This window comes from Lepus europaeus, chromosome 18, assembly GCF_033115175.1.
Source record: "Lepus europaeus isolate LE1 chromosome 18, mLepTim1.pri, whole genome shotgun sequence".
In the NCBI taxonomy this organism is placed as follows: Eukaryota; Metazoa; Chordata; class Mammalia; order Lagomorpha; family Leporidae; genus Lepus; species Lepus europaeus.
In genome coordinates this window covers 21845267-21870447 of record NC_084844.1, presented here as the reverse complement: position 1 = coordinate 21870447, position 25181 = coordinate 21845267, and the positions used below count along the sequence as shown (strand labels likewise).

Genomic DNA, 25181 nt, shown 5'->3' with positions numbered 1-25181 from the left:
CAAATCCTGTGCATTTTCATTGTCAGCAACTCTTCCCAGCTGTTCTGAGAGATAAGACTAAATTCGTCAATGTGGGCTGAAGGTCTTGCTCAGCCCACCCCCAGCCAACCCCAGTAGCCTCCCTGCCCCTAACAACCCCTTGCTGTCTGGGACTGCTAGCCACACTGGCTGTACACTGTGCTCCCATCCACCACAGGGCCTTTGCACCTGCTGTTTCCTCTGCCTTCAGTACTATGAACATCCCTCTTCCACCCACATGCCCCTGACAACTAATTCTCCTTCAGTTCTCATCTCAGCAGTCACCTTGGAGAAGCCCTCCCTGATTTCCCCGCCTAGGTCATTCTTGCTAGGAATCATATCAGAGCGCGTTATGGATTTTCCAGCCTAAGCATGCTCAGTGAGGCCTCCCAGGCTTGTTACTCTGTATCTTTGTTCACTTCTATCAGCTCCTCAGGGTCAGGAGCCATGTCTGTTTTACGTTTTACGCTCTGCCAGAGCTCCAGGCAGGGTTGCCAGAGTCAGTGAATGAAAACACAGCCATCCAGTGACACATGAACTTCAGCTACACAGCAAATCACTTTTGTAGCCCAAGTCCCCAGCTGACCTCCAAGGCCCAGCACAGTGGCAGAGCCACAGCAGGTCTCCCGCAGACATGGAACGACTGAGTGAGCAGACACAGAAAGACACTTTCTGCCCTTGCCCCTGTGCCCCCCCCGCCCTGGTGCCTCCTCCTGGGCTCTGTAGCCTGGGCACCACCCCCAGCCCTGTGCTGTCCTTGGGGCCCCCTCTTCTTTGGCCCTTGCTTCTCCTTCCTTCCTTCCTTCCTTCCTTCCTTCCTTCCTTCCTTCCTTCCTTCCTCTCTTTCTCTCTTTCTCTGCCTTTCCTTCTCCCCATTTCATCTGCCCACAAGCACCGGGGTGGGGAGTGTTCCTGGGGTCCCTGTCTTTCCCGAGAAGGTTTCTGGGTCCAGTATTGGCCCTCTGTGAAGGAGGCTCGCCCGGGCACCGGGGGGTCGTGGGCACTGCAGGAGAGGGGAGATTAGCTCAGAGAGTTGGCTTTGGGTTCTCAGCCCTGGTGGAAGATTCTGAGTGGGAGCTTACAGGGGAGAGGTGCCAGCCCCCTGGCAGAAAGACATGGGGGTGGGGCAGGCGCTGTGGCGAAGCAAGTTCAGCCGCCACTTGGGACGCTGGCATCCCATATGGGAGTGCCTGGCTCCTGGCTACTTTGCTTCTGGCTCCAGCTAATGTGCACCCTAAAAGGCAACAGGTGATGGTTCCAGGAGCCAGGAAGTCCTTCCAGGTCTCCTATGTGGGTAGGAGGGGCCCAGCTACTTGGGCCATCTTCTGCTGCTTTCCCAGGTACATCAGCAGGGAGCTGGACTGGAAACAGAGCTGCCTGGACTTACTCTGGTGCTCTGATATGAGATGCTGGAGTTGCAGGCGGCAGGTTAACCGGCTCTACCTACTTCTCATCCACTGTCCCCTCTCCGTCCAATGAGACGAATGATAGTACTTAGGTAGAGCTGCTGTCCAGCTTGGATGGGATCACACGGCCATGCTCCTGGCTGCAGGCTGCGCCTCCAGCTGGGCGAGCCCTTTGCTCAGGGAGCTGCTCATTGCTCAGTGACACAGCGGCTGGAGCGCTGGCCTTCTCCTAAGGAACGTGTGCGTGGCACTGGGTGGCCGAGGAAGGGCACTCGTGTCTAGTCCGCGTTGTGGGCTTTGCACAGCCTCAGCTTTGTGCGGTCGGTGTCTCAATGCCCACAGAGGCGACATGCCCCAAACCACGGGCACGGGCAGTGGCAGGGGACCCTGCCCCCACATCTGCCTGACTGCCCAGACGTCTGATTCCTGAGGCAGAAGAAGGAAGTGTGTGTGTGCGTGTGTGTGCGCGTGCGTGGGTGGCAGTGGGGTGAGCTAAGGACGTGGCCCATTTTCGTGTTCACAGGGTGTCAAATCTGAATGCTGGGGAGGAGACAACATCCCTTCCCGGGGGGCACATGTGGACCCCGCCCCCCCCCCCCCACTTCCTCCCCAACCCCTGTCTGCCTAATTCTGCACGGATCACAGGAGAGCTTCGCACACAGTTGTTGACTGCGTGAACCAGCAAGTGCGTGTGGTTCTCCCTCCTCCCACCTCTCGTTCCGCTCTGGCTCCCTCCGCTGCTTTGTCTGCCTGCTCCCAGGGCTGCTCCAAGCCAAGCTCCACTCACCCCTCTTGGCTGGATCCGGCTGGGGGGAGGTGAACGGCTGAGGTGCCTTCCAGGAAAGAGAGTTACAAAACAAGCCCCAGCTGTCTCTGGGAGGGCAGAGTCCAGGGCGAGGGTTTCTTCTGGGGGCTGGGGGCGCCAGCCTGGCTGTGGGTGGGGTGGGGAAGGGGGCTGTGGGCTGAAGCGCCCCCTCCGATTGCTGTGAGGCAGAGCATTGTGGAGAGAGTTAAAGCTGGTGTCAAAAGAGAGAACTCAGCAGAACTAACTGACCGCTAAGAGCTACGAGCCTGTCTAAGCCGCCCGCTGTACGGTGCTGAGAAGGCGGGGGCAACAAAGGTCAGGGAGGACCAGGGGCCCAGGCCCAGCTCCCCAGGCCCCTGCCCCAGCCTGACTTGGGGTGCAAGCCCCTTTCCGTAGGCTCTTACCCCTTTACTGACCTGAACCCCAAGTCATCACACTTCCTCATCTCTCCCCAGCCCCGGCCCCCGTCCCACGTCCTGCCTGCCCCCACAGCCAGGTTTCTACAGCACAGATCTGGCCACGTACTCTTCAGACCCCCTGTGTCGCCCCACTACTTACGGGGTGAAGCCAAAGCAGAGTGCAATATACAATTGTGCAACACACATCCTGCGCAACTGTACACAGTGGTCCTGTGTCCAACCTCCTTCATTCGGTCACTGAATCATTCAATTATTTACTCCCTAGAGGGTCTCAGCTTGGCACCTCACACTCTGTTTATTATTTTTTTTAACATTTTAATTAATTCATTTATGAGAGGGAGAGACAGAATGAGAGAAAGCGAGCGAGCATGAGTGCTTCCATCTGCTGGTTCACACTGCAAATTCCCACAATGACCAGGGATGTTGAAGCCGGGAGCATCAACCCAGGTCTCCCATGGGGGATGCAGGAGCCCTATTATTGGAGCCATCATCCCTGCCTCCCATGGTCCACATTAGCAGGAAGCTGGAGTCAGCCAAAGCCAGGTACTGAACCTAGGCACTCACCTCTGTGGGATGGGAGTGTCTTAACACCAGGCTGAATCCACTCCCCTTCCTACCCCAAGTCTCCAGAGGATCCTCGGGGCTCCTCACCTCTCTCTGCCTCCTCCCTCACCCGCTCCCCTGGTGCCCTATACTTTAGCCACACGGATCGTGCTGCACCTCGTCATGTCCGTGTGCTTGTCTGGGAAAGTTGGGACAGGGGGGCGGGCATGGATTTGAATTCCTGTTTCTCTGCCACTTATTGGCGTGGTGCGTGTGGGCAAATCAGCCCTCCAAGCCTCCGTGTTTTTTTTTTTTTTTTTTTTTTTTTTTTTAATTTTTGACAGGCAGAGTGGACAGTGAGAGAGAGACAGAGAGAAAGGTCTTCCTTTTGCCGTTGGTTCACCCTCCAATGGCCGCCGTGGCTGGTGCACTGCGGCCGGCGCACCACGCTGATCCGATGGCAGGAGCCAGGTGCTTCTCCTGGTCTCCCATGCGGGTGCAGGGCCCAAGCACTTGGGCCATCCTCCACTGCACTCCCAGGCCACAGCAGAGAGCTGGCCTGGAAGAGGGGCAACCGGGACAGGATCGGCGCCCCGACCGGGACTAGGACCCGGTGTGCCGGCGCCGCAAGGCGGAGGATTAGCCTAGTGAGCCGCGGCGCCGGCCCAAGCCTCCGTTTCTAAACTGTCAAATGGCATCAAAGCGCTAACGTGCCTCCCCCAGGGAAGCCGGCTTCTCCCGCCCTTGCCTGCCGGGCTCCTCCTCATGCTGGAAGAGCTGACACTGAGGCCCACGCCTGGCTCACATCGCCCGCGCCCCTTCACGTGGGTCAGGTTTGTCTTCCCCAGTCTTCTCTTCCCCCCTGCCCTGCATGGCACTTACAAACCCTCCGATCGACCTGTTTTCCTGTTCCCAGGAGCAAAGCCCGCAGCCAGAAAACAGGAGTTGCGTGAATCAGGTGTCAGTCTCCGGGCCAGAAGCCTCACCCCTGCCCGGGTTCTCAGCCCTGGCTGTTGCGTGGCACAGAGGCAAAGGTGAAACAGCAGAGGTCAGCAGCCTTGGCCCCCGGGGGGCCCGGAGCCCCTGTGTACGTGTGTGTGGGGGGCAGGTCAGGTGGGGGGACTGGGAGGCTTCAGCTTCTAGGGAGGTCGCTTTGTAGCAGAGAGAGGTGGGGTTTAGGGGGTGTGGGAATCCCAGGTTTGAAAAATGGCTGGCAGTGCAGGGGCCACTGCTGGACATGGCTGTGAATGCAGCCCCCAGGGACAGAGGTGAAGGGATTAAGTGGGGAAAGAGCAAGCGGTGGATGGGCGTTGGGCCTAGCTGGCAAGATGCCCACATCTCCTATTGTGGTCTCTGGGTAACCGCCCCCAGCTGCTGAGTGCTGCCAATGGGCCTCTGGGAGGCGATGGGGCTGGCCCAAGTAGCCCTGTGGGAGACCTGGATTGAGTTCCTGGTCCCCAGCTTCAGTCTCAGCCCAGTTCAGGCCAGCTGGGGCATTTGGGGAATGAACCAGCAGATGCGAGTGCTGTCTCTCTCTCCACTTATCCAATGCAAGACAATTTTAGAAAGGGAATAAGAGGGGCCAGCGCTGTGGCGAAGTGGGGTAAAGCCCTGGCCTGAAGCGCCAGCATCCCATATGGGTGCCGGTTCAAGTCCCGGCTGCTCCACTTCCGATCCAGCTCTCTACTATGGCCTGGGAAAGCAGTAGAAGATGGCCCAAGTCCTTGGGCCCCTGCACCCATGAGGGAGGCCCAGAAGAAGCTCCTGGCTTCGGATTGGCACAGCTCCAGCCATTGCGGCCATCTGGGAAGTGAACCATCGGATGGAAGACCTCTCTCTCTCTCTGCCTCTTCTCTCTCTGTGTAACTCTGACTTTCAAATACATAAAATGAATCTTTTTTTTTTTTTTAAAAGGGAATAAGAGCAAGGGAAGGCTTTCCTGTGAAGAGGAGAGGATGGGCTTGGGGGGTGGGGGGAGAGGATAATGAGGGAGGGGGGGGGTGGGGGGGAGTGGGGCAGGCAGGTGGGTGGTACACCTGTGTGAAGGGGAAGACAGCAATGGGAGGGTGGGAAGGACCATGGGCATCAAGGCTTGGAACCTTCTGGAGAGAAAACATCTGGGGTGTCCCTGTGTGGGTGCAAAGACCTTTCCCTTTTCCTGGTTCCTGGCCTGGTGACTGTAGTGCCCTCCCCCTCTCTGCCCTGCAGCCCTCCTTCCTGTCCCCTGCTGGGCTGGCTGCTCGGCTCTGCCTGGCAAGTCTGCCAACCTTCCTAGGGGAGAGAGGAACTGGGGCAAGGGCGGCCCACATGATCACCCTGAGCGCGTGGTCTGCCTGCCCCCCGGGGGGTCGAGCCTTCGAAGGGGCCCTCACAGGCCCTCGGGGCTCTGCCGTCCCTGGGCGCTGTCTGGAGGGGACAGTGGGGACAAGTCTGGGACCAGAGGGGACAAGGAAGCCTGCCAGGCCCAGGCTGGGATGAAGGGGCCATTGTGGCAGCTGGTGGCTCTCGGGGGTCACCTGGGTGCAGGACTTCCTTGGGCTGCTCATGTTTCCCTGGGTTCGAGGCTGGGCGAGAGCTTGGAACCCACCAGGGGGTGCCACGCATGCTCACCCCAGGCCTGGACACGGACACCCCCACCCTTCTGTTTTTCTGGCATAGTGAGAGAAAGGAAAACGGGCGTGCAGGCTGTGTGCGGGGACACAGGGGCGTGGCGATGGCTTGTGAGGTGGCCAGGGTGTGGGAGGGAAGGTGGCGCCCTGGCCTTTCTCTGAGACGCAGCCATTCCAGGGGCCAGCTCCGAGAGCCTGGGAACCAGACACTTTGTTTTTCATGATGGCTGCGGCACAGGCACCCGGGACTATGTGGGCGACCCCGGCGGTCTGCACGCTGTGACAGTGACCGTGACCTGGAGAACCTCATGCCATTCTGTGGCCTCTGGGGGAGGACTGAGCCAGCTGCTTTGAGTCCCTCCCGCCAGCCCAGGGCTGCTCCAGTAGGCTTTGGTTTCCTGGGTTGAAATCATAACCAGCCAGGCCCAGCCTTGGCTGAAGACCTGGGTGCTCTGAGGGCTGGCAGCTGGGTTGGGCAGACCCTCGCTCCTCAGAGAGCAGCTAAGGGGTCTTTCCACCTAGCCTCTCCATCCACCAGCGTGGCGTGGCCTCCGTGGGACCCTGGCCTGCCAGACAAAGTCCAGCCTCTGGGGGCTGGGCTGGGCTGGAGGCGGGAAGGGAACGCTGCCCAGAATCGCTAAGCCTTTTGGTATTCTTGACTCTCTGCTGCCCCCATGTGGCTGTGAGAACAGCTGACATCATATGGCTGTAAAAGGTCTCTCTCTCTCTCTCTGTGTGTGTTTTGGGGTTGGGGACTCTCTCTCTCTCTCTCTCTCTCTCTCTCTGTGTTTTGGGGTTGGGGACTCAGCAAGCCTGGGGTTGAGGCAGAACCACAGAGTGATGGACCTTATATCTGCTTTAGGGGATGGGGCCTCTGTGCCCTCATTCCTCAGATGAGAGTTATCCAAGCCACGCTTGGGCAGCTGTGACACCAGCGATGGGATGTCTGTTTACTGAAGAAGTGAAAGAAAAGATACGGCTGATACTCATTTGCAAGGGGACTCGGGACTGGACACCAAGAATGTGAGGATAGTGGCATCTTCTCTGACCATGGGGCGACCATGCTGGCTTGCAGAATCCTGGGCAGGTGGGTTCAACAAGTCATCAGGCAAGTGGGGGAGGAAGAGCTGCAGAGAGAAGTAGAATCCGTGCTCCACCCTCCCTGCGGGGTCCCGAGCCAGCTCCGGCTGGGTGCCACAGGGGGTCACGGAACCAGCTCAGCCTGCTGTGTCACTGGTGCCCAGGCTGCAGGGAGCAGCAGGTCCTCGGCTGTGTGTGAGCTTCAGGACCCTGGAGGGGTGAGGAGACCACTAACCCAGCTGTCTACTGGCCTCTTCTTGTGGTTGAGGACACTGAAGGCCGGAGGGATCTGGGGAAAGACTGTGGCAAGTTCAAGGCTTTCAACCCCCTGCCGAAAGCCGAAGCCAAAAGCTGGGCCTGCCTGTGAGCCCACAAGGCCCTGTGTGGGTGGGGGCGGGCTACGGGCTGGGATGTCTGGGAAGGCGCACAGGCAGCCCTGCCTCCTACATCCGTTCTGTGTCCTGCAGCAGATCAGTCACCAGGCTGATGAGCCGGGAGGCTGGCTGGGCCGCATCGTACTCCGCGAAGAGGTGGCACACGTTCTCCTGCAGCTCTGTCTGGCTCTTGGCCACAAATCCAAACATCCTGGGGGCAGAGGGTGGTCTGCGTGAGGGGGCAGCCTGGGAGGTGTCAGTAATGAGGTGGGGGCGGGGCAACCCACACTACAATCCTCCTTGGTCTCCCGCAGCCAACGGGCTCCCCGACTCAGGGTCTCGGGGGCTCCCCTTAGGGAAGGAGGTGCCTCCCCCATCAGACTGGGAGACCCGAAGCTCCATTTCTGGTGGTGGCTCCCTGAGGGCACGATGTTGTCACCCCCACCTGAGGCAGGCGTCCTGTGCCTCTTGCAGAACACTGGGGACTGCAGGCTGTCTGAGGGAAGGGGCAGGGTCTCCCCCATCAGACCGGGAGCTCGGGAGGGCTGGGGCCTCACCCCAGGAACCCCTCTTACGGTGGGCCTCAGCAGATGGGAAGCCTTACCGGGAGGGCTTGCAGTACTTCTGCCACCTGTGCGGGCAGAACGGGCCAGTGTGAGTCCTGGGCTTTGCTCCATCCCCGTGACCCTGGATGGGCATCCCCACTGCTGCCAGGCCCACTACCCTGCTTCAGCCACCCCAGAGCCCGTTCACAGGCCGTCCCTGCCACCTCGGGCCAGGAGTTGGCAGGGCAGCTGGGTGGCCGTCTTACCCTGGCCCAGCCTTGAACTTACTTCCGTTGCTCGGGGTCCATGCCACAGAAGCGGAGGGTGCCGAGGGCGTAGTGGCGTCGGAAAAACACCCTGGGGGGAGGCGGGCAGACAGGGGAGGATGGTGAGAGCCTGGGCCGGGGCCCTGTCCTGCTTCCTGCATCTCCGGGCCCCCTGTGGCCCAGATGCCCTGTCCCCAGGGAGTCTCCAGGTGACCTCTCCCCCCGCTGGCCCCAGGGCTGGCCCCTGACTCCTCCCGGGGAGGGCATCCCCACCATTTCCCCTTGGAGTGTATTCTGAGGATGGAAGCTCCATCTTGGCCAGGCAGTGCCCTGCCCAGGCTCTGGCTCCCTGAGCCTGGGGAAGGAACAGCCTCTTTCCACTCCATGTCCTGGGGCCAGCCAGCGCCCATGGACACTGCAGACTTAGGGCGGCCCCAGTGACCACCTTCACCCGTGGTGACGAAGGGCGGCTGTGGCCGGGGGTCACTGGAGTGAGGCCCCCAGAGGGCAGAGGCCTTGCTGGAGCCATGGCTTGAGGTCCAGGGCGCTGGGCGCTCTCCTTCGTCACGGACCTGCTCTCCCAGCCCCCAGCCCCGGGCACGGGAAGGCCCTTACTTCCTCTGGATGTCCGTCAGGGTGATGCCCTGTTCCGTGACTCTGAAGTGGACCACAGTGGGGGTGGGCAGGACGTCCCTCTCCAAGGTGGTCGAGATGGCCTTCTGCACGGCCAGGGCTCCGCTCAGGGTCTCCACGCTCACTGAGCTCAGGTACAGGACGTGGCAGCCTGTGGGGCACAGACATAGCGCTGGGCTGCTGCCAGGGTCCTGGGGATCACCCAGGCCCAGGTCTGCCCAGAGCCGGGGGGATGGGTGACTCTTCCTCAGGCTCCTCTTCCAGCCACCAGACAGGTGCAAGGACACAGGTGACCGCAGTCTGCGGCCTCTCCCACAGGACTTGGGCAGTGACTGTTGTCCCTTGTTTTCTAGGGTGTTGTAGGGAGGGAGTGCCATCCGGAGTGTAAGGGCACCCAGGAAACCGTCTTCTGTCCTGACCTTTGCCTTCCCCTCCCCCACAGCCCCTCCCATGGGTCCTGGTTCTTTGCTTCGGACAGAAAGAGAAGAGGGGGGAGGGGTGCCTGGGTCCCCAGGGGCATGGAGTGGGAACTGTCACTTAGGCAAGTGCTGATCTGCCCCCGCCCTCTGGAAGCAGGGGAGGGACCTTTCTCTGTTGAGATCTACAACTCAGACCCAACACCCACAGAGGCCTCCCCCAGGGCAAGCATCTCTGACCCAGAGAGACCCCAGCATGTGTCTGTGTGCCCAGGCAGGTGCAGGATGGGGTGCAAGCCCCACCAGCCGTCCCCTGCTCCCCTCTGCCCCCTTTCCCTGCTAGCCCCATGCCTGCAGCCTCTCATCTCCTGGTCTCCAGGCTGCGAGGGGGGCAGGGGCCTTGTTAAAGCCTCAGAAAGGCAGCCTGGGAGGGGCCCCAGTGTCACCTGCAGGCCCTGGGGGGAGGGGCAGACACAGGCGAGCCCCCACCCCCGCCTTCCCTGTCCCACTCACCCGCAGAGTTCTTCAGGCAGGAGGCCGGGCTGTCCGTGGAGGGGTCCGAGCCCCCGTCGGTGCCTCCCAGCTCTGAGCAGAAGCAGAGAGAGATGCCCGAGGGGGAGGGGGTTCAGTGAAGGGCCCCTTCTCAGAGGAACAGGCCTCACACATCCCTTTGAACAACTCCCACCTCCAGCCCCTCCCCTGGGAAGTGCCGGAAGTAGGTGGGGGAGGGGGACCTCCTCTGGCAAGCCTGTGCCCCCTGCACCTCTCGGCCCCACACTGCTGCCAGGGCCTGTCCTCACAGGCTCCTTACTTCTCTTGGAGCCCATCCTGACCCCCTCTTCCTCACAGAGGGTGGGGAGGCTGTCACCATGGCTACCCAGGAAACGCCCCTTCTCCTGTGCACCCCTGGGCTGACTCCATCTGGGGTGTGGCAGCTGAGTGCTGGGATGGGCCCCCCTAGCTGTGGGTTCAAGGCCTGAGCCCCGGGTTTCTGCGCAGCTTATTTAACACACAGGCACCAGCTCTGGGAGGGGACAATGAGGGGGTGCTCCACGAATGTCGGAGAGAGACATTCTCCATGCTGTGTGCTTTGGGCTCTTTTGTCCTCTCAAACAAGGCTACTGCTGGGGCCGGTGCTGTGGCGTGGTAGGTTAAGCCGCCACCTGCAGTGCCAGCATTTCATGTGGGCGTGGGTTCGAGTCCCAGCTGCTCCACTTCCAATCCAGCTCCTGGCTAACGTGCCTGGGAAAGCACTGGAAAATGGCCCAAGTCTTTGGACCCCCAACACCCATGTGGGAGACCCAGAAGAGGCTCCAGGCTCCTGGCTTCCTCTTGGCCCAGCCTCAGCTGGTTTGCCCATTTGGGGGGTGAACCAGCAGATGGAAGATCCATCTCTCTCTCATTTTCTCTGTATCTCTACCTTTCAAATAAGTAAATAAATCCAAAAAAGAAAAAAAAGGAAGCTACTGTTTACCAAACATGTCTTCTGCACCAGGCACTGGGCTGAGCCTGGCCTGAGAGGCCTCACTTAATCTGCACATTCATCCTCCAAGGTGGTGTGACCGGCACCCCACCCATTTCACAGATGAGGAAAGTGAGGCTCAGAAAGCTTAACATTCTCAAATGCTCACGGCAAGGAAGTGGAGAGGCACTTTTAACCTTGACCCTGAATCAACCTGCACGCAAGGAGAAGTGACCCAGGGGCAGACTGCCTGGTGAGAACCCCGCGTTGCCGCCCTGGGCCCAGGCCCACCTTTCTGAGGGATGGCGAGTCTGCAAGGCAGCGCCAGGGCCATGATGGAATGCTGGCACACGAAGGCCGACAGGCTACCTGCAGAGAACGGGCAACCCGGTATGAGTGCCGCCTCCCCGGCCCAGCCTCACAGCCCTCGGCCCCCCTGGGCAGGGGCCTGGGGAGGCTCACCGAAGTAGGGCTCCTCGTCCGCTCCTTTGAGATGCACCCCTTTGGCGGAGGACTCGATGAGGAAGTGCCGGATAAGGTCATTGCTGTCCTCGCCTGGACAGAAGAGGAAGGAAGGGTCACAGCAGGAGAGCTCCAGACCCTGACCACTGCCCTGCACGCGCCATCCACGCGTCAGCTTGCCCTTCCCCCACCCCTGAGCGGAACCTCAGGCCGGGCCCCTGTTTCAAGGCCTCCCATACACACGCGGCTAGCACGTCTGCTCTGAGTCCAGCAATCCCATGGGGGACCTGGAGAGAGCTCCTGGCTCCTGGCTCCGGCCTGGCCCAGCCCTAGCTGTTGCAGTCCTATGGGGAGGGAAGCTCTGTCTCTCTTGCTGCCTTTCAAATACTTTTTTTTTTTAAAAGGACACAAGTTTGGGGTTTCTTGTCTTTGCTCTATCACTTAATTGCTCTGGGATCATTAACTCTCAGAGCCTCAGCTCTGCCCAGTGAGGGTGCAATCCTGGGGCTTAGGTGCAGGGCCAGGACCCAGGGACCTTGTACTGTAATTGTCTGTTTTTGTCTCTCTCTCCGACAAGGGGCAGCTGTGTCTGGTTCCTCTGTGTGGTAGGTGCTCGGGGATGCCCCAAGTCACGTGCAGTTACTGAATGAGCATGTGCTCTCCCAGGAAACCATGTGATCAGCCATCACACTCTCTCGATCTTTCTCTCTCTCTCTCACACACACAGACACGCTATCACACATATGATAAGCTGTTGCTCACAGCTGATAAGTTATTACCACACTGAGATCCCTGGGGATAGATCTGGTCTGGGCAGCAGTGGGTGCTCAGAGAGAGCAGCCCAGAGAGGGGCCGGGACCATCCTCCTCCTCCTCCCACCGTGAGGGTGGAGCAGGGGTTTGGGGGACCCTGGAAGGCAGCAGTGGCTAAGGGTTGCTGTGGCCTTGGTGCCGGAGGGCAGCTGGGAGAGCGTGGAGGTGGACCCTCCTCCCAGAAGTCTTAGCAGGGCTGGTCCAAGGTCACCTTGAAAGATGGCATCAGAGCCAGGCCTCAAAGGCGCCCCATCTGAGGCTGAGCACAGATCCGGCGGCGTACCTGATGGGTTCTGGGCAGATGCGGGCACCTCGTGCACCCTCAGGGCAAGGCCGAAGGAGCCGCGGTATGAAGAGCTGTCCCTTATGACGAAAGCTCCTGGCTCCGCCCTCCTCAGCAGCTCGATGGCTGGAATAGACCCGGTGTTAGAAGCAGGTGCAGCCCACCTGGACCGCTCTGTCCCCAGCCCCACAGGGTCTTCAGAGAGCAGGTGTTCAGGTCAGCCTTTGCCCTCAGGAGGTCCCTTCTTTGGCCTAACCCCTGCCACGCCGTTCTTGCCATGGTTCCTGCCGTCTCAAGTGCCATGAGGTCAGCAGGACACCCCGCTTCCTGGGCCTCCTCTCTCGTGACCCAGGGCCCTGCCCGCCTGATGCACAGTGCACAGCCCAGGCCTTACCTTGCTCCCGGGTGATGCTTGGCTTGAACCAGTATTTAGATGTGTCCATCACGAATTTCATGGTGGGCTGTGTGTCCCTGGAGGGGCCTGGAGGCGGACAGGGCTGCTCAGAGATGACTATCAGAGAGGGCTTCCGGCTCCTCGGCCCTGAGGTTCTATTCAACCTGCCCTCCCCACCCCAGCCCGTCTCTCTGCAGACAGGCAAAACCAAACAAAAGGATTCCAGGGCTTGGGGCATATGGGACTTGGGAGTCCCCTCGTATCCTTAGAAATGAACCAAAAGCAAACAAATAAAACCCCCTTTTAGTGAGAAGCGGTGGGGACTGAAGTAGGAATAAATAAGGGATTCTCCAGACACAGGGCTTGACCTCACATTTGCTTGCCCCTTCAGAATCCTGAGAGGCCCTCAGGGGCATACTGGGTTTAGAAAAGGAAAAGAGGTTAATCCTCTGTCTGCAGTGCCGGCATCCTTTATGGGCGCCGGTTCTAGTCCCAGCTGCTCCTCTTCCCATCCAGCTCTCTGCTGTGACCTGGGAAAGCAGTGGAAGATGGCCCAGGTGCTTGGGCCCCTGCACCCACGTGGGAGACCAGGAAGAAGCTCCTGGCTTCTGGCTTCGGATCAACGCAGCTCCAGCTGTTGTGGCTACTTGGAGAGTAAACCAGCGGATGAAGATTTGTCTCTCCCTCTCACTGTCTGTAACTCTACGAAAGGAAGGGAGCAAGGGAGGAAGGAAGGAAAGAAGGAAGGAAGGAAGGAAGGAAGGGAAAAGAAGAAAAGGGGAAGGAAAGGAAGCCTTGTTCAGGGTCTGGACCTACTTTGGGACAGGTGTTAGCTCCTGAAGTCCTGAGGGGACCCCGTGGCCTGGCCATGAGATCAAAATACACCTTGCTTCGAAAATACTCTGCAGGAACGATAAGATGCCAGGTATGACAGTGACGACTGGGGCCTCACCAAAGCACGAAGGGAATGTTGCCACAAAATGCTCCTTTTCCTGGGTCCTTGGGATAAAGTGTGGCGGGCCTCGTGTCAGCATCTTAGCAGTTCAGGGTAACTCACTGTAAGAATCGCACTGTTATCTGCGAGGTCCAATACTGTGGCGTTCTGGGTTAAGCCGCGCCTGCAACGCCAGCATCCTATATGGGCACCGGTTCATATCCCGGCTGCTCCACTTCCAATCCGACTCCCTGCTTATGGCCTGGGAAAGTAGTAAAAGATGGCCCAAATGCTTGGACTCCTGCACCCGACTGGGAGACCCGGAAGAAACGCCTGGCTTCTAGCTTCGGATCAGCTGGGCTCAGGCTGTTGCAACCATTTGGGGAGTGAACCAGCAGATGGAAGACTCTCTCTCTCTCTCTCTCTCTCTCTGCCTCTGCCTTTCAAATAAATAATAAATCTTAAAAAAAAAAAAAAAAGAAATCTGCCAAGGATTGGTCCTCCTAGGAAGGCAACCAGAGCAGGCTCAAAGATGCTTCCGCTTGCATTGATGTGGGAGTGGGGGTGAGCATGGGCTAGAGTGAGCATTCCACATCCCAGTAGTCACCTGGGAAAGCCTGGTTATGAGACAGAGGCTGAGAGAGCGAGAGAGCGAGAGAGCGAGGGGCCAGGTCCACATCCCGGGGTGGGGGTGGGGCTCCGCTCCGGGAGGTGTGCGCCCAGGGAGGGCGGAGGCTTGGCTCCAGTGTGTACTGCTGTGGTTCCGGTGCACGGTGTTCTTTCTGGACGCCTGTAGTCACAGGCTGGGGAGGAGGGTGTTGGCTGCTTTGTGGTTTTCAGCCCTGGGGGTTGGAATGCATTGTCTCTCTTCCCTGTCTGCCCCTCTGTGCTCTCCTCAGCCCCAGATGGCAGCGTGAGGACTGACGCGCTCCCTGGCTCTGCTTGGGTTAGTCATGAGACCCACTGCTTTGACACCCCTGGGGCACCTGGTGCCGTCCTCTCTCTCCACCTCCACTGCCGCGCCCTGGGGCATGCCCCTGACACCCATCTGCCGCAGCGCCTCTGACCCCACCTCGCCCCTGTTTGAGACTCACCGATGGCCCCTGTTGCCTAAAAGGCAAACACTTTTTAGCTCGGCATTCGAGGCCTTCCACGGGCTGGCTCCTGATTACGGTCTGCGACCCAACCCTGCACCCAGCAGCCCAGGTTTTCCTAAGCGTGCCATGGGCTTCCACACATTTCCCCTGGGAACGCCCTCTCTCCTCTGCTGACAAGGCCCTTGCTCCCCTTCTCTGCCCACACATTTCCCATCGGCTTTCCAGATCCAGCTTGAATGTCACTGCCTCTGTTCTCCAGACTCAAAGACTCACTCTTCCTCGGTGGCCCTGTGACACCGCTTGACCCATGTCCTTCCCTGCTCCGTGGGATTCTTGGCTTTGTCTCTCTTTCTACACCCATCGATGTATCCATGCAGTCTGCTACAGGGCTTGGGCCAGGCCCACTGCAGGGACTCAGTCCATGTGCTGCCTGGTGCTTTGTCTATTTGCCCCCTGGTCCAACCTTGCAAAGCTGGAGGCATCGGTCTACAACATACCCTCTGGGGACGTGGTGGCGGGGACATCCGGCGGGGTCTGGCTGTGGCTCTTGCTGGCCTGGCAGGGGTGGCTGGGAGGGGCAGCTCCGGGCTGGTGTCCTGGTGTCCGCTGAGGTGGGGGAGAGCCTGGTTCTGGGCAGCCGTTGATGAGCACGATGGGTATGTCCATCATGGAGTTGGTGGTGGATGGGGGGCAGCTGCTGGTGTGCTCTTCGGCCAGAAGTGGGGAGCGGGCTACTCTGGGCTGGCCCATGTTCAGGGAGGGGTTGCCGGTGCCCTGCGAGTCACTTGACCCAGGGCCAAGGCTGTGGAGGCTGGAGGAGGAGCTGGCTGGGCTCTCCCAAGATCTAGAGGGTGACTGAGGGCTGGAGAGGCTGGAGCGGAGGAGGGACTGGCTGCTGCAGGGGAAGAGAGCCCCGGACAGGGTGTTAGCGCAGTGGGGTGGAGACGCAGGGGCCAGGGTCAGGTTCTGGAATACAGTGGCCTAGGTGCCCATGGCTTTAGCCAAATGGAGCACTGCATCAGCTCTGTCCCAGGCCAGAACAAAGGGCAGGCATGCTCACTTGATCCCTGAGCTACTGAGGGAGACAGACTCCCTGGACTGCAGGGCCTCTAGTCAATGGGCCGACCCCTGCAGCCACGTGGGCTTGGCCTGGCCCAATTCCCTCTGCCTTTCCAGCCAGGCAGGGCTGACACGACTGTCCCACCAGGACCCCCAGTGCCCATCACCCCCAAGAGCCCTGAAGACCCGGCTAAAGCTGCAGGAACCCCCAGCTGGAGGAGGAGGTGGCGGCCAGCTCTGCATCAAGCCAGCCTTCCCCCGAGCCCAGAGCCCCATGCCAGTGGGCATGGCTGAGGAATCCTTGGTAGCTGTGCCAGGGCTTGCCTCGGCCCGTGGCTTTGGTGTCGGAGTGGTGGTTTGGTCCTCCCGGGCAGCATGGAGAGTCCTGCGCCCGCTGAGCTGGGGTTGCCATGAACAACACCCAGGCCGGCCGGCCTCCCTCCCGCTAGGTTTTGCGAGTGACAAAGAGGAAGGAGGCTTTTCGTTCCTAGAGGATTCGTCTCGGGCACACCCCCCCCCCCCCCACCACCCTGTTCTATCTGCATCCTTGTGCTTTGGGTTTCAGAAAACCCTTCCACGAGAGGGATCGGGCCGGGCTGGAGAGCACGGAGGACGGCCTCAGAGGCAGCGGCTCTCTTCCAAGAGGCAGGTGCAGTGGAGACTCCGGGAGTGTGGAGTGTTCTCTAGATGCGTGAGGACAGCGTGAGAGCCAACGGCTGTGTCCGCGTCAAAGGGCATTCCCTCTCTATCTGATGCGCTTCCAGCTTCTGCTCAGGCACACCAGGGCCCCCTTCTTTGGTTTTAGGATGTGTGCATGCGTGTGTGTGTGCGTGTGCATGTGTGTGTGTGCGTGTGTGTGGAGGCCAGGTGGAGGCTCTAGAACCTTACCTTCCAAATATACAGCTGACATCAGGTGCTGGGCTGGTCGACAGCACGGAGATCCTGCTGCCCCGCTGCACGGCTGGGGCCCACAGCCCCTTCTCCAGGCCTGGGGAAGCTGTAAGTGGGGAGCCAGAGCCAGGGGGTCCTGAGGCCTTGCTCCCAGTGCAAGGGATGGAGATGCTGGGGGAGGCTGGGACATGAGCGGAGGGACCCCCAGAGGGAGGAGGGGGGTGTGTGTGGCCCCTGCCCTGGTTCCCAGAGAAGATGAGGCTCTCGCTGCTGCTGCGGGTCTCCCGGGGGAGCTCTCTGGAGAGGAGGAGGCCGCCGGCGCGGGGGGAGCCAGAGGGCGTGGTGGTGGACGGGCTGGAGCAGCGCTGGGGAACGTTGTGGCACCTTGATCTGGTGGAAGTCACCTCGATGTACTTTATATCTTTGGAGAGAGAGGCAGAGAGCTGGTGAGACCCAGGAGCCTGGACTCCCACGACAGAACCTGTGCAGGTCCTCGGGGACCACCTGCTCCCCTCTTTATTTTGCACGGGTGAGGAAACAGGCCAGGAGAGGAGAAGCTCCTAGTGGTCAGGATTCGCACCCAATCCACCTTCAGGGCTCAGTTCCAGAGTCGCCCTGCCTGTGACGTCTTCCCTCGGGTGGGAGAGGCTGTGGCGTCCTGGGGATCAGACACACTTGGGGTTGAGACCTGTTTCTGTCTGAGAGCTTAACCAACAGACTTGCCCACACACAGCTTGAGTTTTCATGTCTGTGAAGTGGGCAGCTCTTCCCAGCTACCAGTGCTATGGTAAGGGTGAGATGAGGCGAACTGGCACACAGTGACGGACGCCTGTCACTCAGGATGTGTGTGAGTAGCCACGCGTAACATGATGAAGGCAGGAAACCTCTAGCCCCGGGCTTTGAACAGTCCCAGTGCCTGGCTGCACCCATGCTAATTAAATCAGACTCTCCGAGGGGCCCCAGGCCTCAGGTCTGTTTGTCTGCTTATGTTTTTGGTTTCCTGGGTGAATCTGACGTTGGGCCGAGCCTCACCGGGATGATTTACGGCCCACGTCACCTGGGAGCTGGTGACTCTCAGGTTCCGCCCCAGGCCTACAGAATCTGAGTCTGCAGGGATCCAGGAGCCCAGGGCAGGCTGAGCAACCTGCTTTAGAGGGAGAGCTCCCCGAGGCCGGGGCCAGCCTGGGCCACCCTCAGGGTGTCCGACGGCCCCAGGCTGCCGATTCGAGCCAGTGCTCCCGGATTCCCCAGGGAATCCTGAGACCCTCCCTGGAGAGAGGGGGTGCTGTGACCCTCCCCATGGTGAGGAGGGACACGCCTCTTCTCCACCTGGGTGGGGGAAGCTGGGTGCTAACTGGTGGCTCCCTCTGCGGAGATGGGGGCTGCGCGTCCTGCTTCCGGCTTCCCAGGGTAGAAGCTGGGGCCGTCAGTGACAACATGCACCCTCAGCTCCTGTCCATGGCTTCCCCCACCCTGAGAGCTCTGGCACAGGCACCCCCATCTCTGTCCTGACTTGGAGCCCCAGCCTGCCCCGGCCTGCTCCTGGGTAGGGCTACCTTCTGGTCTTGCTCGTGGCTACTGCTTCTGTCTGAGCCTGCCCGGGCAGGGCTGAGGCTGGGGGATGACGTCAGAGGAGCAGGACTGGTGGGCTGACCCAGGTTCGTAGCTCCTGGGGGATGGGGGAGCAGCCTGGGTCTGCAGTGGGACAAACCAGGGTGCGAGGCTGGGCTTTGCCCCTCTTCGCCCAGGGGTACCGGGGGACTTTGCACACCTCTCTGAGCCCCAGTTCCCTTAACTGTGAAGTGGGGCTCAAATCGCAACCTCCCAAGGTCTTGGCGAGGATGGAACACATGATGAACGGAGCCTGGAGCCTGGTGCCTGGCCCACAGGGAGCCTCGAGACAGAGCATTCCCTTCCCGCGTGCTTCTGGGGCTGGTACTGGGCACGCGGTGCACACCCTCCAGCCAAGGTGGGCGTCCCCCTGCTTAGACAGGAGGATGTGGGCAAGTGGAGACGGACTTAGGGCTGAGACGGCAGAGGTCTTGGAATGGGGTGGATCCTTCTGGAAGGATGGTGAGCACAATTCTATTTTTGTAAGAGTTTATAGACATCATCACACCCAGACGCTCCTTTGAACCTCGTAACAGCCCTGAGGCAGGGCAGGCATTGTTTTTACAAGACAGGAGACTGAGGCTAAGGGGGTGGGGGTGGAGCTAACGTTTACTGCCCACCAGTCTTCAAGAAAAGACTGGTACTGGGGCCGGTGATGTGGCATAGCGGGTAAAGCCGCCACCTGTGACGCTGGCATCCTGTAGGGGTGCTGTTTCATGTCTTGGACACTCTACGTCCTATCCAGCTCCCTGCTAATGGCCTGGGTCCCTGTCACCTATGTGGGAGACCCAGATGAAGCTCCTGGCTCCCGGTTTTTGCCTGGCCCAGTGTTGCCCATCTGGGGAGTGAACCAGCAGATGGAAGATCTCTCTCTCTGTAACTCTGACTTTCAAAATAAATAAATCAACCTTAAAAAGAAGACAAAAAAAAAAAAAAAAAAAGGACTGGTATTTACCGGGTACCTGTACCAGCTCCACTCCAGCCATGTTAACCATAGCAGCTCATTTGGCAGCACTACCAAGTAAGAAGCATTGCTAATTCCCATTCAACAGAAGAGGAACCCGGGCCCAGAGAGGCTGATGGATTCTCCAGTGCCACACAGCCTGGGAGTGGAGGAACCCAACTCCTCCTCCCGAACTCTCTTTAGGGGCCTTTCCCAGGATGAGGAGGGGCTTCCTGGGACCCCATTCCAAGGCCTGGCCCTGGGAGCAGCTGCCAGGTTGCCTTGGGAAAGGTCTCTTGGCCTAGTCAAGCTCTGGGCTCCCTACTCACTGGGTCATCCCAACACACACCAAAGATCTTGCTCAGGGAGCAGCAGGAAGGGAGGGAGGAGGTGTGTGTGTTGGGGGGTGGGGGAGGTGTGGGGAGATGATATGAGTCACCTCCGGCCCTGTCCTGAGGTGGATGTGGCCCTGGGAGGTGGCGGCCCCCGCCCCATGGCAGATGCAGTCCTTTTGCAGGCCTGTGGGGCAAGTCAGAGCAGGGCTGGGTGCTGGCGCCAGCAGCGGGCCACGCGGGCGGACAGTGGTGCGTGGGTGGGGGGCGGAGACCGTGTTAAACCCCTTCCCTGGGGACTGGCAAACAGCTTAGGCTGGCAGGAATGGCGCCTGTTCCAAGGTGGGGTGGAGGTCAAAGGGAGGATAGAGAAGGGGGTGGGGCCCAGGGACAGCGAGCAGGACGCGGGACTGGGGAGCCCAGAACACTGGGTTGGAGGCCTGACCTGCACTAGGTGTGGCTAGTTAGGACCAGAGGAGCAGTGAGCACCTGCTGGCACTGCAGCTGGTGAGACAAACGCCCTCAAGCTGGGAGGGTCGACTGCAAGGTGGCGGGGTGGGGTGGTGGTCCTCCGCGGTGAAGACCCAGCCCTGAGAGCTCATGGCCATGCCAGCAACTTCTTACATTGCCAGGGGCCCCTGAGGGCCCGTTCCCAGTAGCCACAGGACAGGGGGACCCTCCCAAGGCGGAGCTGCTCCAGCAGGGCTGACGTGGGAGGCTGTGGGCTCTGAGACATGGCCAAGAATGGCGTAGAGGACCTTCTTGTCTCCATTGGAACCCCTTGGCCATCCCTTGGCTTCATTGGGACCCCTTGGCCACCACTGGCTCCTGCGGTGCTCCCTGTTCCCAGAGCGTGGTGGGCACTGCTCACAGTGGCAGGCTGTGCGCAGGGCATCCTGGGAGCAAGGGCCTGGCGGGCACCAACCCCCCTGCCCTATCCATGTGGAGGCTCCACAGAGGCTGCTCCTGCCCCATCTGGCATTGAACATGTGGAGCCCGTGCCTGGAGGCACGGACAGGAAAACCCTGGCTCACACCTGCCAACAACAATTAGGCTCCCACCGCCATCTGTGCAGAGACACGCCCCTGACCGGCTTGAAGGAGGAGGGAGGCTCCTACAGGACACAGGCGGCACCTCTAACAGGTCTGGCAGAAGGGGAGCCGGTTGGACAGCGGGAGCCCAGGGCACTGAGCTGGCCTCCACCCAGAGCCCAAACCTACCCTGGGGCTGGCCCTACGTGCAACTCAAACGCTCCATAAAAGCAGCCTCCGTTCGGAACGACTTAGAGCGTGCCAGCATCCTTGGAGGCAAGGCTCTGACTGTGTGCGTTTTACAGGCGAGGAAGCGCCCTGAGACACGCAGACGTGAAGTCAACAGCTTGTGTAAGGCCCAACTCCAGGCTGGCTCCCAACTCAACCCCTCCATGTTTCCATCTGTAAAAGAGGGCAAAATACTCGCCTCTTGGGGGTGGGCTGAGAGGGTGGGAGGTTCCTAGTATACGCTAAGTGCTCAACATGCGGGTGCCATTCTCATGGGTCCTACCTCTAATCCTAACCACCCCTCCACCCCCTGCTGTTTAAACCCCGGGAGGCCTCAGTCTTGCTGCCTGTCTAATGGGGCTGCTGCTCCTAGCTTGTCTCCCCCAGAGTGTACTTCAGGAAACTGAGGCTGGGTGGAGGGATTTACATATTCCCTTGGCTGTGGTGTTGTACTGGAGGTGGCTGCAACTGATTGCACAGCGTTTAGGATTTTATCCAGCGGGTTGCTAAACCCTGCTGTTATTAAAAATTGCATCATATAAACTTCGAGTGAGGAAACTTAGATTAAAAACAAAGGCCAGGCCTACTCCGAAGGCATCACCTCCCAGCGGTTTTTCTACTATCCGTGCGCTTTACATGTCTTTATTGCAGTCGCGGGAGCACCGGGCCACAGCTTGTCACTGTGCGTCTCTTCCCGACTCTGTGCTCAGTGACAGCCCGTGGGCGGCTGGAAACCGGCCAGGGTGGCAGAAGTCATGGAAACGGGCAGGTGCTTCAAATCAGGGTTCCCTCTGTCCCCACCTCCCTCCAGCAAGGGAGCCTGTGGTTAAATATTTACCCACACAGCAATATGGGAACACAACAGGCTCCCACCCTAGACGGACTGAATCCTGTGTGTGTTAACCCCACCGGTTCCAGCTGGGGCCTCCCAGGAGAGGTCCTGCCTTCGTGGGGCACAGGGACACCAGGCGGCAATCCTACACCCAGCTCAGTGGGGGCTCAGGATGGGGCCTGAGGAGACGCCACAGTTCTGAACTCTCACTGGTGTCCGTGGTCCTGCACACACAACTTCCATGGACGTCTTCAGAAAGTTCATGGAAAAGCCTGCTATGGAAATAGATACTCCAAAAAAGTATGCATGGATTTCAAAACATTTTTGCACCAAAATCTGCATTATGATAATGTGTATTTTCCAAGAAATGCACATGAGGTTTCCAAATGATTTTTTTGCAACAAAATAAACTTAACTTTGACTTCCATTTTCCATGAACTTTTTGAAACAACCTCCTATTTGCTTTTTTAAATTCTCATAAAAAATCATGTAAAACTTTCCAAACTCGGGAACCAGATAGAAATGGATGATGAGGGGGAACTTATATACACCCTAGGGCTGCGCAGCACCTCCTGACAGGAAACAGTTCTGGTTCTACCGGAAATGGAGTCATGTTTCTCATGAGACTGGTCCCAAGCCCCCCTCCTGGCACCGGGCCCCAGTCCTTACCCAAGGCTTCAGGCTCCTCCTTCTTTCTCCTCGGGGCGGGGTTCTGTGCAGGCTCAGCCTGGGAGCCACCAAGTCCTGGGGGAAGCAGCTGGAAGTTGGGGTCCAGTTCCAGGATCATCTGGTTGAGGCTCTCCAGGGAGAAGTCAATGTAGGAGTCAAGGTCGTCGGGAGGCTCGGAGGCCTGCTCGCCAGGGCACTGCTGGCGGCAGTGGGCGTTGGCCTCAGCCTCCGGGGTCTGCTGGAGCCTGCTGGAGTCCCCCTTGCTTGTCCTGGCGGCCATCAGGGCTGGGACGCCCCAGCCTTCTGTGGTGTAGTAAGGACACTGGGGTGGCAGGCTGGAGCTGGGTGCTACAGCCCTCCTGGGTTCTTCACAGGAGGCCAAGCCAACTGCACGGCCCCCCACCAGCAGGGGGCTGGACAGCATCTGGGACATGGTGCAGGCGGGATCCCCGAAGTTCAGCTCTGGTTTCCGAGGAACCGTGCTCACATCCCTAGGTGCGTCGTCGTCACGCGCCACCAGCAGCCCCCAGGACCTGAAAGAGGCCAGGAGTGGGGCGTGAGGTTTCTGTAGGTAAAGTCTGATCCAGCTCCCTGCTAATGCACCTGGGAAGGCAGCCAAAGATGACCCAAGTACTTGGGCTCCCACACCCACCTGGGAGGCATAGATGAAGTTCCAAACCCCACTCCCCCTAAACATGGGCGCTTCTGTCCATTCATTTAAAAGCGTGGCTGCTGGACCAGGCTGCCTGGGTTTGCATCCCATCTCTACCGCTTACTAGCTCTTTAACCTTGGGCAAGTTAATTAAATTCTCTGTGCTTCGGTTTCCTGATCTATAAAATGAGTTAATGTTTATAATACACAGTACTGGGTACCTAAGAAGCACTGCATAATTTCCATAGATACTTATTGAAATCTGCTATGTTCTAGCCGTATTTATGAAATGAATACTAGGGAATGTTTATTGAGTGAGTACTATGCACATAGGCACTGGGGTTTACACAGAAAGGCTTTAAAACAAGATTGATTTATTTAATGACAGAGAGAGAGAGAAAGAGGAAGACAAAGAGAGGTAGACCTTTCATCTCCTAGATCACTCTCCAGATGCCCACAACAGCTGGTGATGGGACAGGTCCAAACCAAGAGCTTGGAACTCCATCTGTGTCTCCCACACGGGTGCAGGGGCCCAAGCACTGGGGCCATCTTCTGTGGCCCTCCCAGGCGCATTAGCAGGGAGCTGGATCAGAAGCAGAGCAGCTGGGATTCAAACTGGTGCTCTGATAAGGGAGGCGGGCATCCCAAGGGATGCACCACAAAGCCTACCCCCTCATAAAATCTTCTAAGTCCTCAAAGCAGCCCTAGGAGGTAGGTATTATTTTAAAATTTAATGTATTATGTTATTTATCTGAAAGGCAAATAGATGGGTATAGAGAGAGACAGAACGCGATCTCCCACCCACTGACTCATTCCTTAAACGATCGCAGTAACCAGGGCAGCACCAGGCTCATGCTGAGCTGGGAACTCATTCGGAGTCTCCCATGGGAGCGGCAGGGATCCAATTGCTGGAGCCAATTGCTCCAATTCCAGCCAATTGCTGGAACTTCTCCCTCCCAAAGTGCTCGTTAGTAGGAAGCTGGAACGGAGGGCGCAGCCGGGACTTGAACCCAGGCACTCTGATATGGGATAAGGGTGTTCCAAGCAGCTTAACCACTAAGCCAAATGCCTGCCTCTAATTGTTTGTTTTTTTCAAAGTGAACCTCAGACGTAAAAGAATCACTTATTTGGGAGACAGAGAAAATGAGAGAGACAGAGACAGACATCGTCTATTAGTTCACTCCCCAAATCCCCATAAAGTCTGGGGCCCAAACTGGGGGCCAGGAACTCAATCCAGGTCTCCCCATGGCTGGCAGGAGCCCAACGACTTGAGCCCTCAAGGCTACCTCGGGCACCAGCAGGGAGGCGGAGTGAGGGCTAAGTATGAACCCAGGTACTCTGATGTGGGAGGTGAGCATCTTCAAGGCGTTTTAACCTCTAAACAGCTGCCTGGAGCAGGTGTGAGGATTCCCTTTTACAGTGAGAGAACTGAGACACAGAGAAGGCAGTAACCTGCCGGGGGCGTGGTGCCAGCAAGTGTCAGAGCAGAGTGGACCCCGGGGTGCCTGATGATCTGAGCCAGTTACAGAGAGGCAGACAAATAAGCAACTATAAACAGGGTCACCAGGGAGGAGAAGTAGTGGGGACTCTATAGGCACCGGTGAGGAGGTCAGGGAGGACTTCCTGGAGGAAGGGACAGGCAGACGGAGATAAGAAGGTAACACGGGAGCCTGCTGGGCAAGGCAGGGAGAGGTGAGGAGACAGGGTCATGTTTAAAGCAGAAGGCACGTGTGTGCAAGGGAAGGCCTGGCTGACGGGACGTTAGGAGGAGAGAGGAGGCATCAGAGTGCCTGGGCAGATGGAGGGAGTGCAGGGGAGGGCAGACCCCACAAAGCCACTCACCCCTGAGGGCAGTGGGGAGCCACAGAGAGGTTTAGTGTTGGTGACATCAGCACATGGTATTCACTCCCTGGAGGCTTACACAGGAATCAGTGTCCCAACTTCCTCATCTCCCTCAGTATGGAAAGTTCCTCCTGTTGTCTAACCTTAGCGCCGCCACCAGCTCGTTTCTTACACGTGGGGCTGGATCGGAGGTGAGAGGTTGTGGGACCCATCCCGCCTGGGGCTGGGATGGCTGGGTCCTGCCGGTGGCCCCGCCCCATGGCCCGGAGCCTTGCTGCCCACCTGCTCCCACCAGTCCCTCCCCCGCTCGCTCTCTGCTTCTGCCTGCTTCCAAGCCTTGTCCTCCTGCAGCCTGCTTCAGGGTCAGACCCTAGGGTAGGACACCAGCCTGGGGCGTGAGGAGTGACAGTGGCCTCTGCAAGCCCAAGATTCAGGTTTGAATCTCAGCGGGAACAGCTCCTTACTGGGTGACCCTGACCCTTGTGTTCTTCATCTGTGAGACAGCAGCAAGACCCTGGCCTGTCCCGTCCTGG

The 25181-nt window shown here is 59.0% G+C and overlaps 1 protein-coding gene across 1 annotated transcript; it reads right to left on the bottom strand.

Moving 5' to 3' along the window:
* Positions 1 to 7323: 7323 nt before the first annotated feature.
* Positions 7324 to 22587, bottom strand: TNS4 (tensin 4). Its single transcript, XM_062175035.1, has 12 exons — positions 22155 to 22587; positions 16506 to 16929; positions 15056 to 15453; positions 12528 to 12614; positions 12134 to 12259; positions 11039 to 11131; positions 10868 to 10945; positions 9628 to 9699; positions 8681 to 8849; positions 8088 to 8156; positions 7859 to 7885; positions 7324 to 7465 (listed from the first exon to the last, which is right to left on the bottom strand). Exons 1-12 carry the CDS (start codon positions 22585 to 22587, stop codon positions 7324 to 7326), a joined length of 2118 nt encoding a protein of 705 aa, XP_062031019.1.
* Positions 22588 to 25181: the final 2594 nt, after the last annotated feature.

What these genes read in the sequence shown, in the direction of transcription:
- TNS4 (XM_062175035.1), bottom strand. Translation starts at nt 22,587, where the DNA reads ATGTCCCAGATGCTGTCCAGCCCCCTGCTGGTGGGGGGCCGTGCAGTT. An exon ending in GGAGGAGCCTGAAGCCTTGG is followed by an intron (nt 16,930 to 22,154) that starts GTAAGGACTGGG and finishes CTCTCTCCAAAG; the next exon opens with ATATAAAGTACATCGAGGTG. An exon ending in ACTCGCCATCCCTCAGAAAG is followed by an intron (nt 9,700 to 10,867) that starts GTGGGCCTGGGC and finishes GCTTCTGCTCAG; the next exon opens with AGCTGGGAGGCACCGACGGG.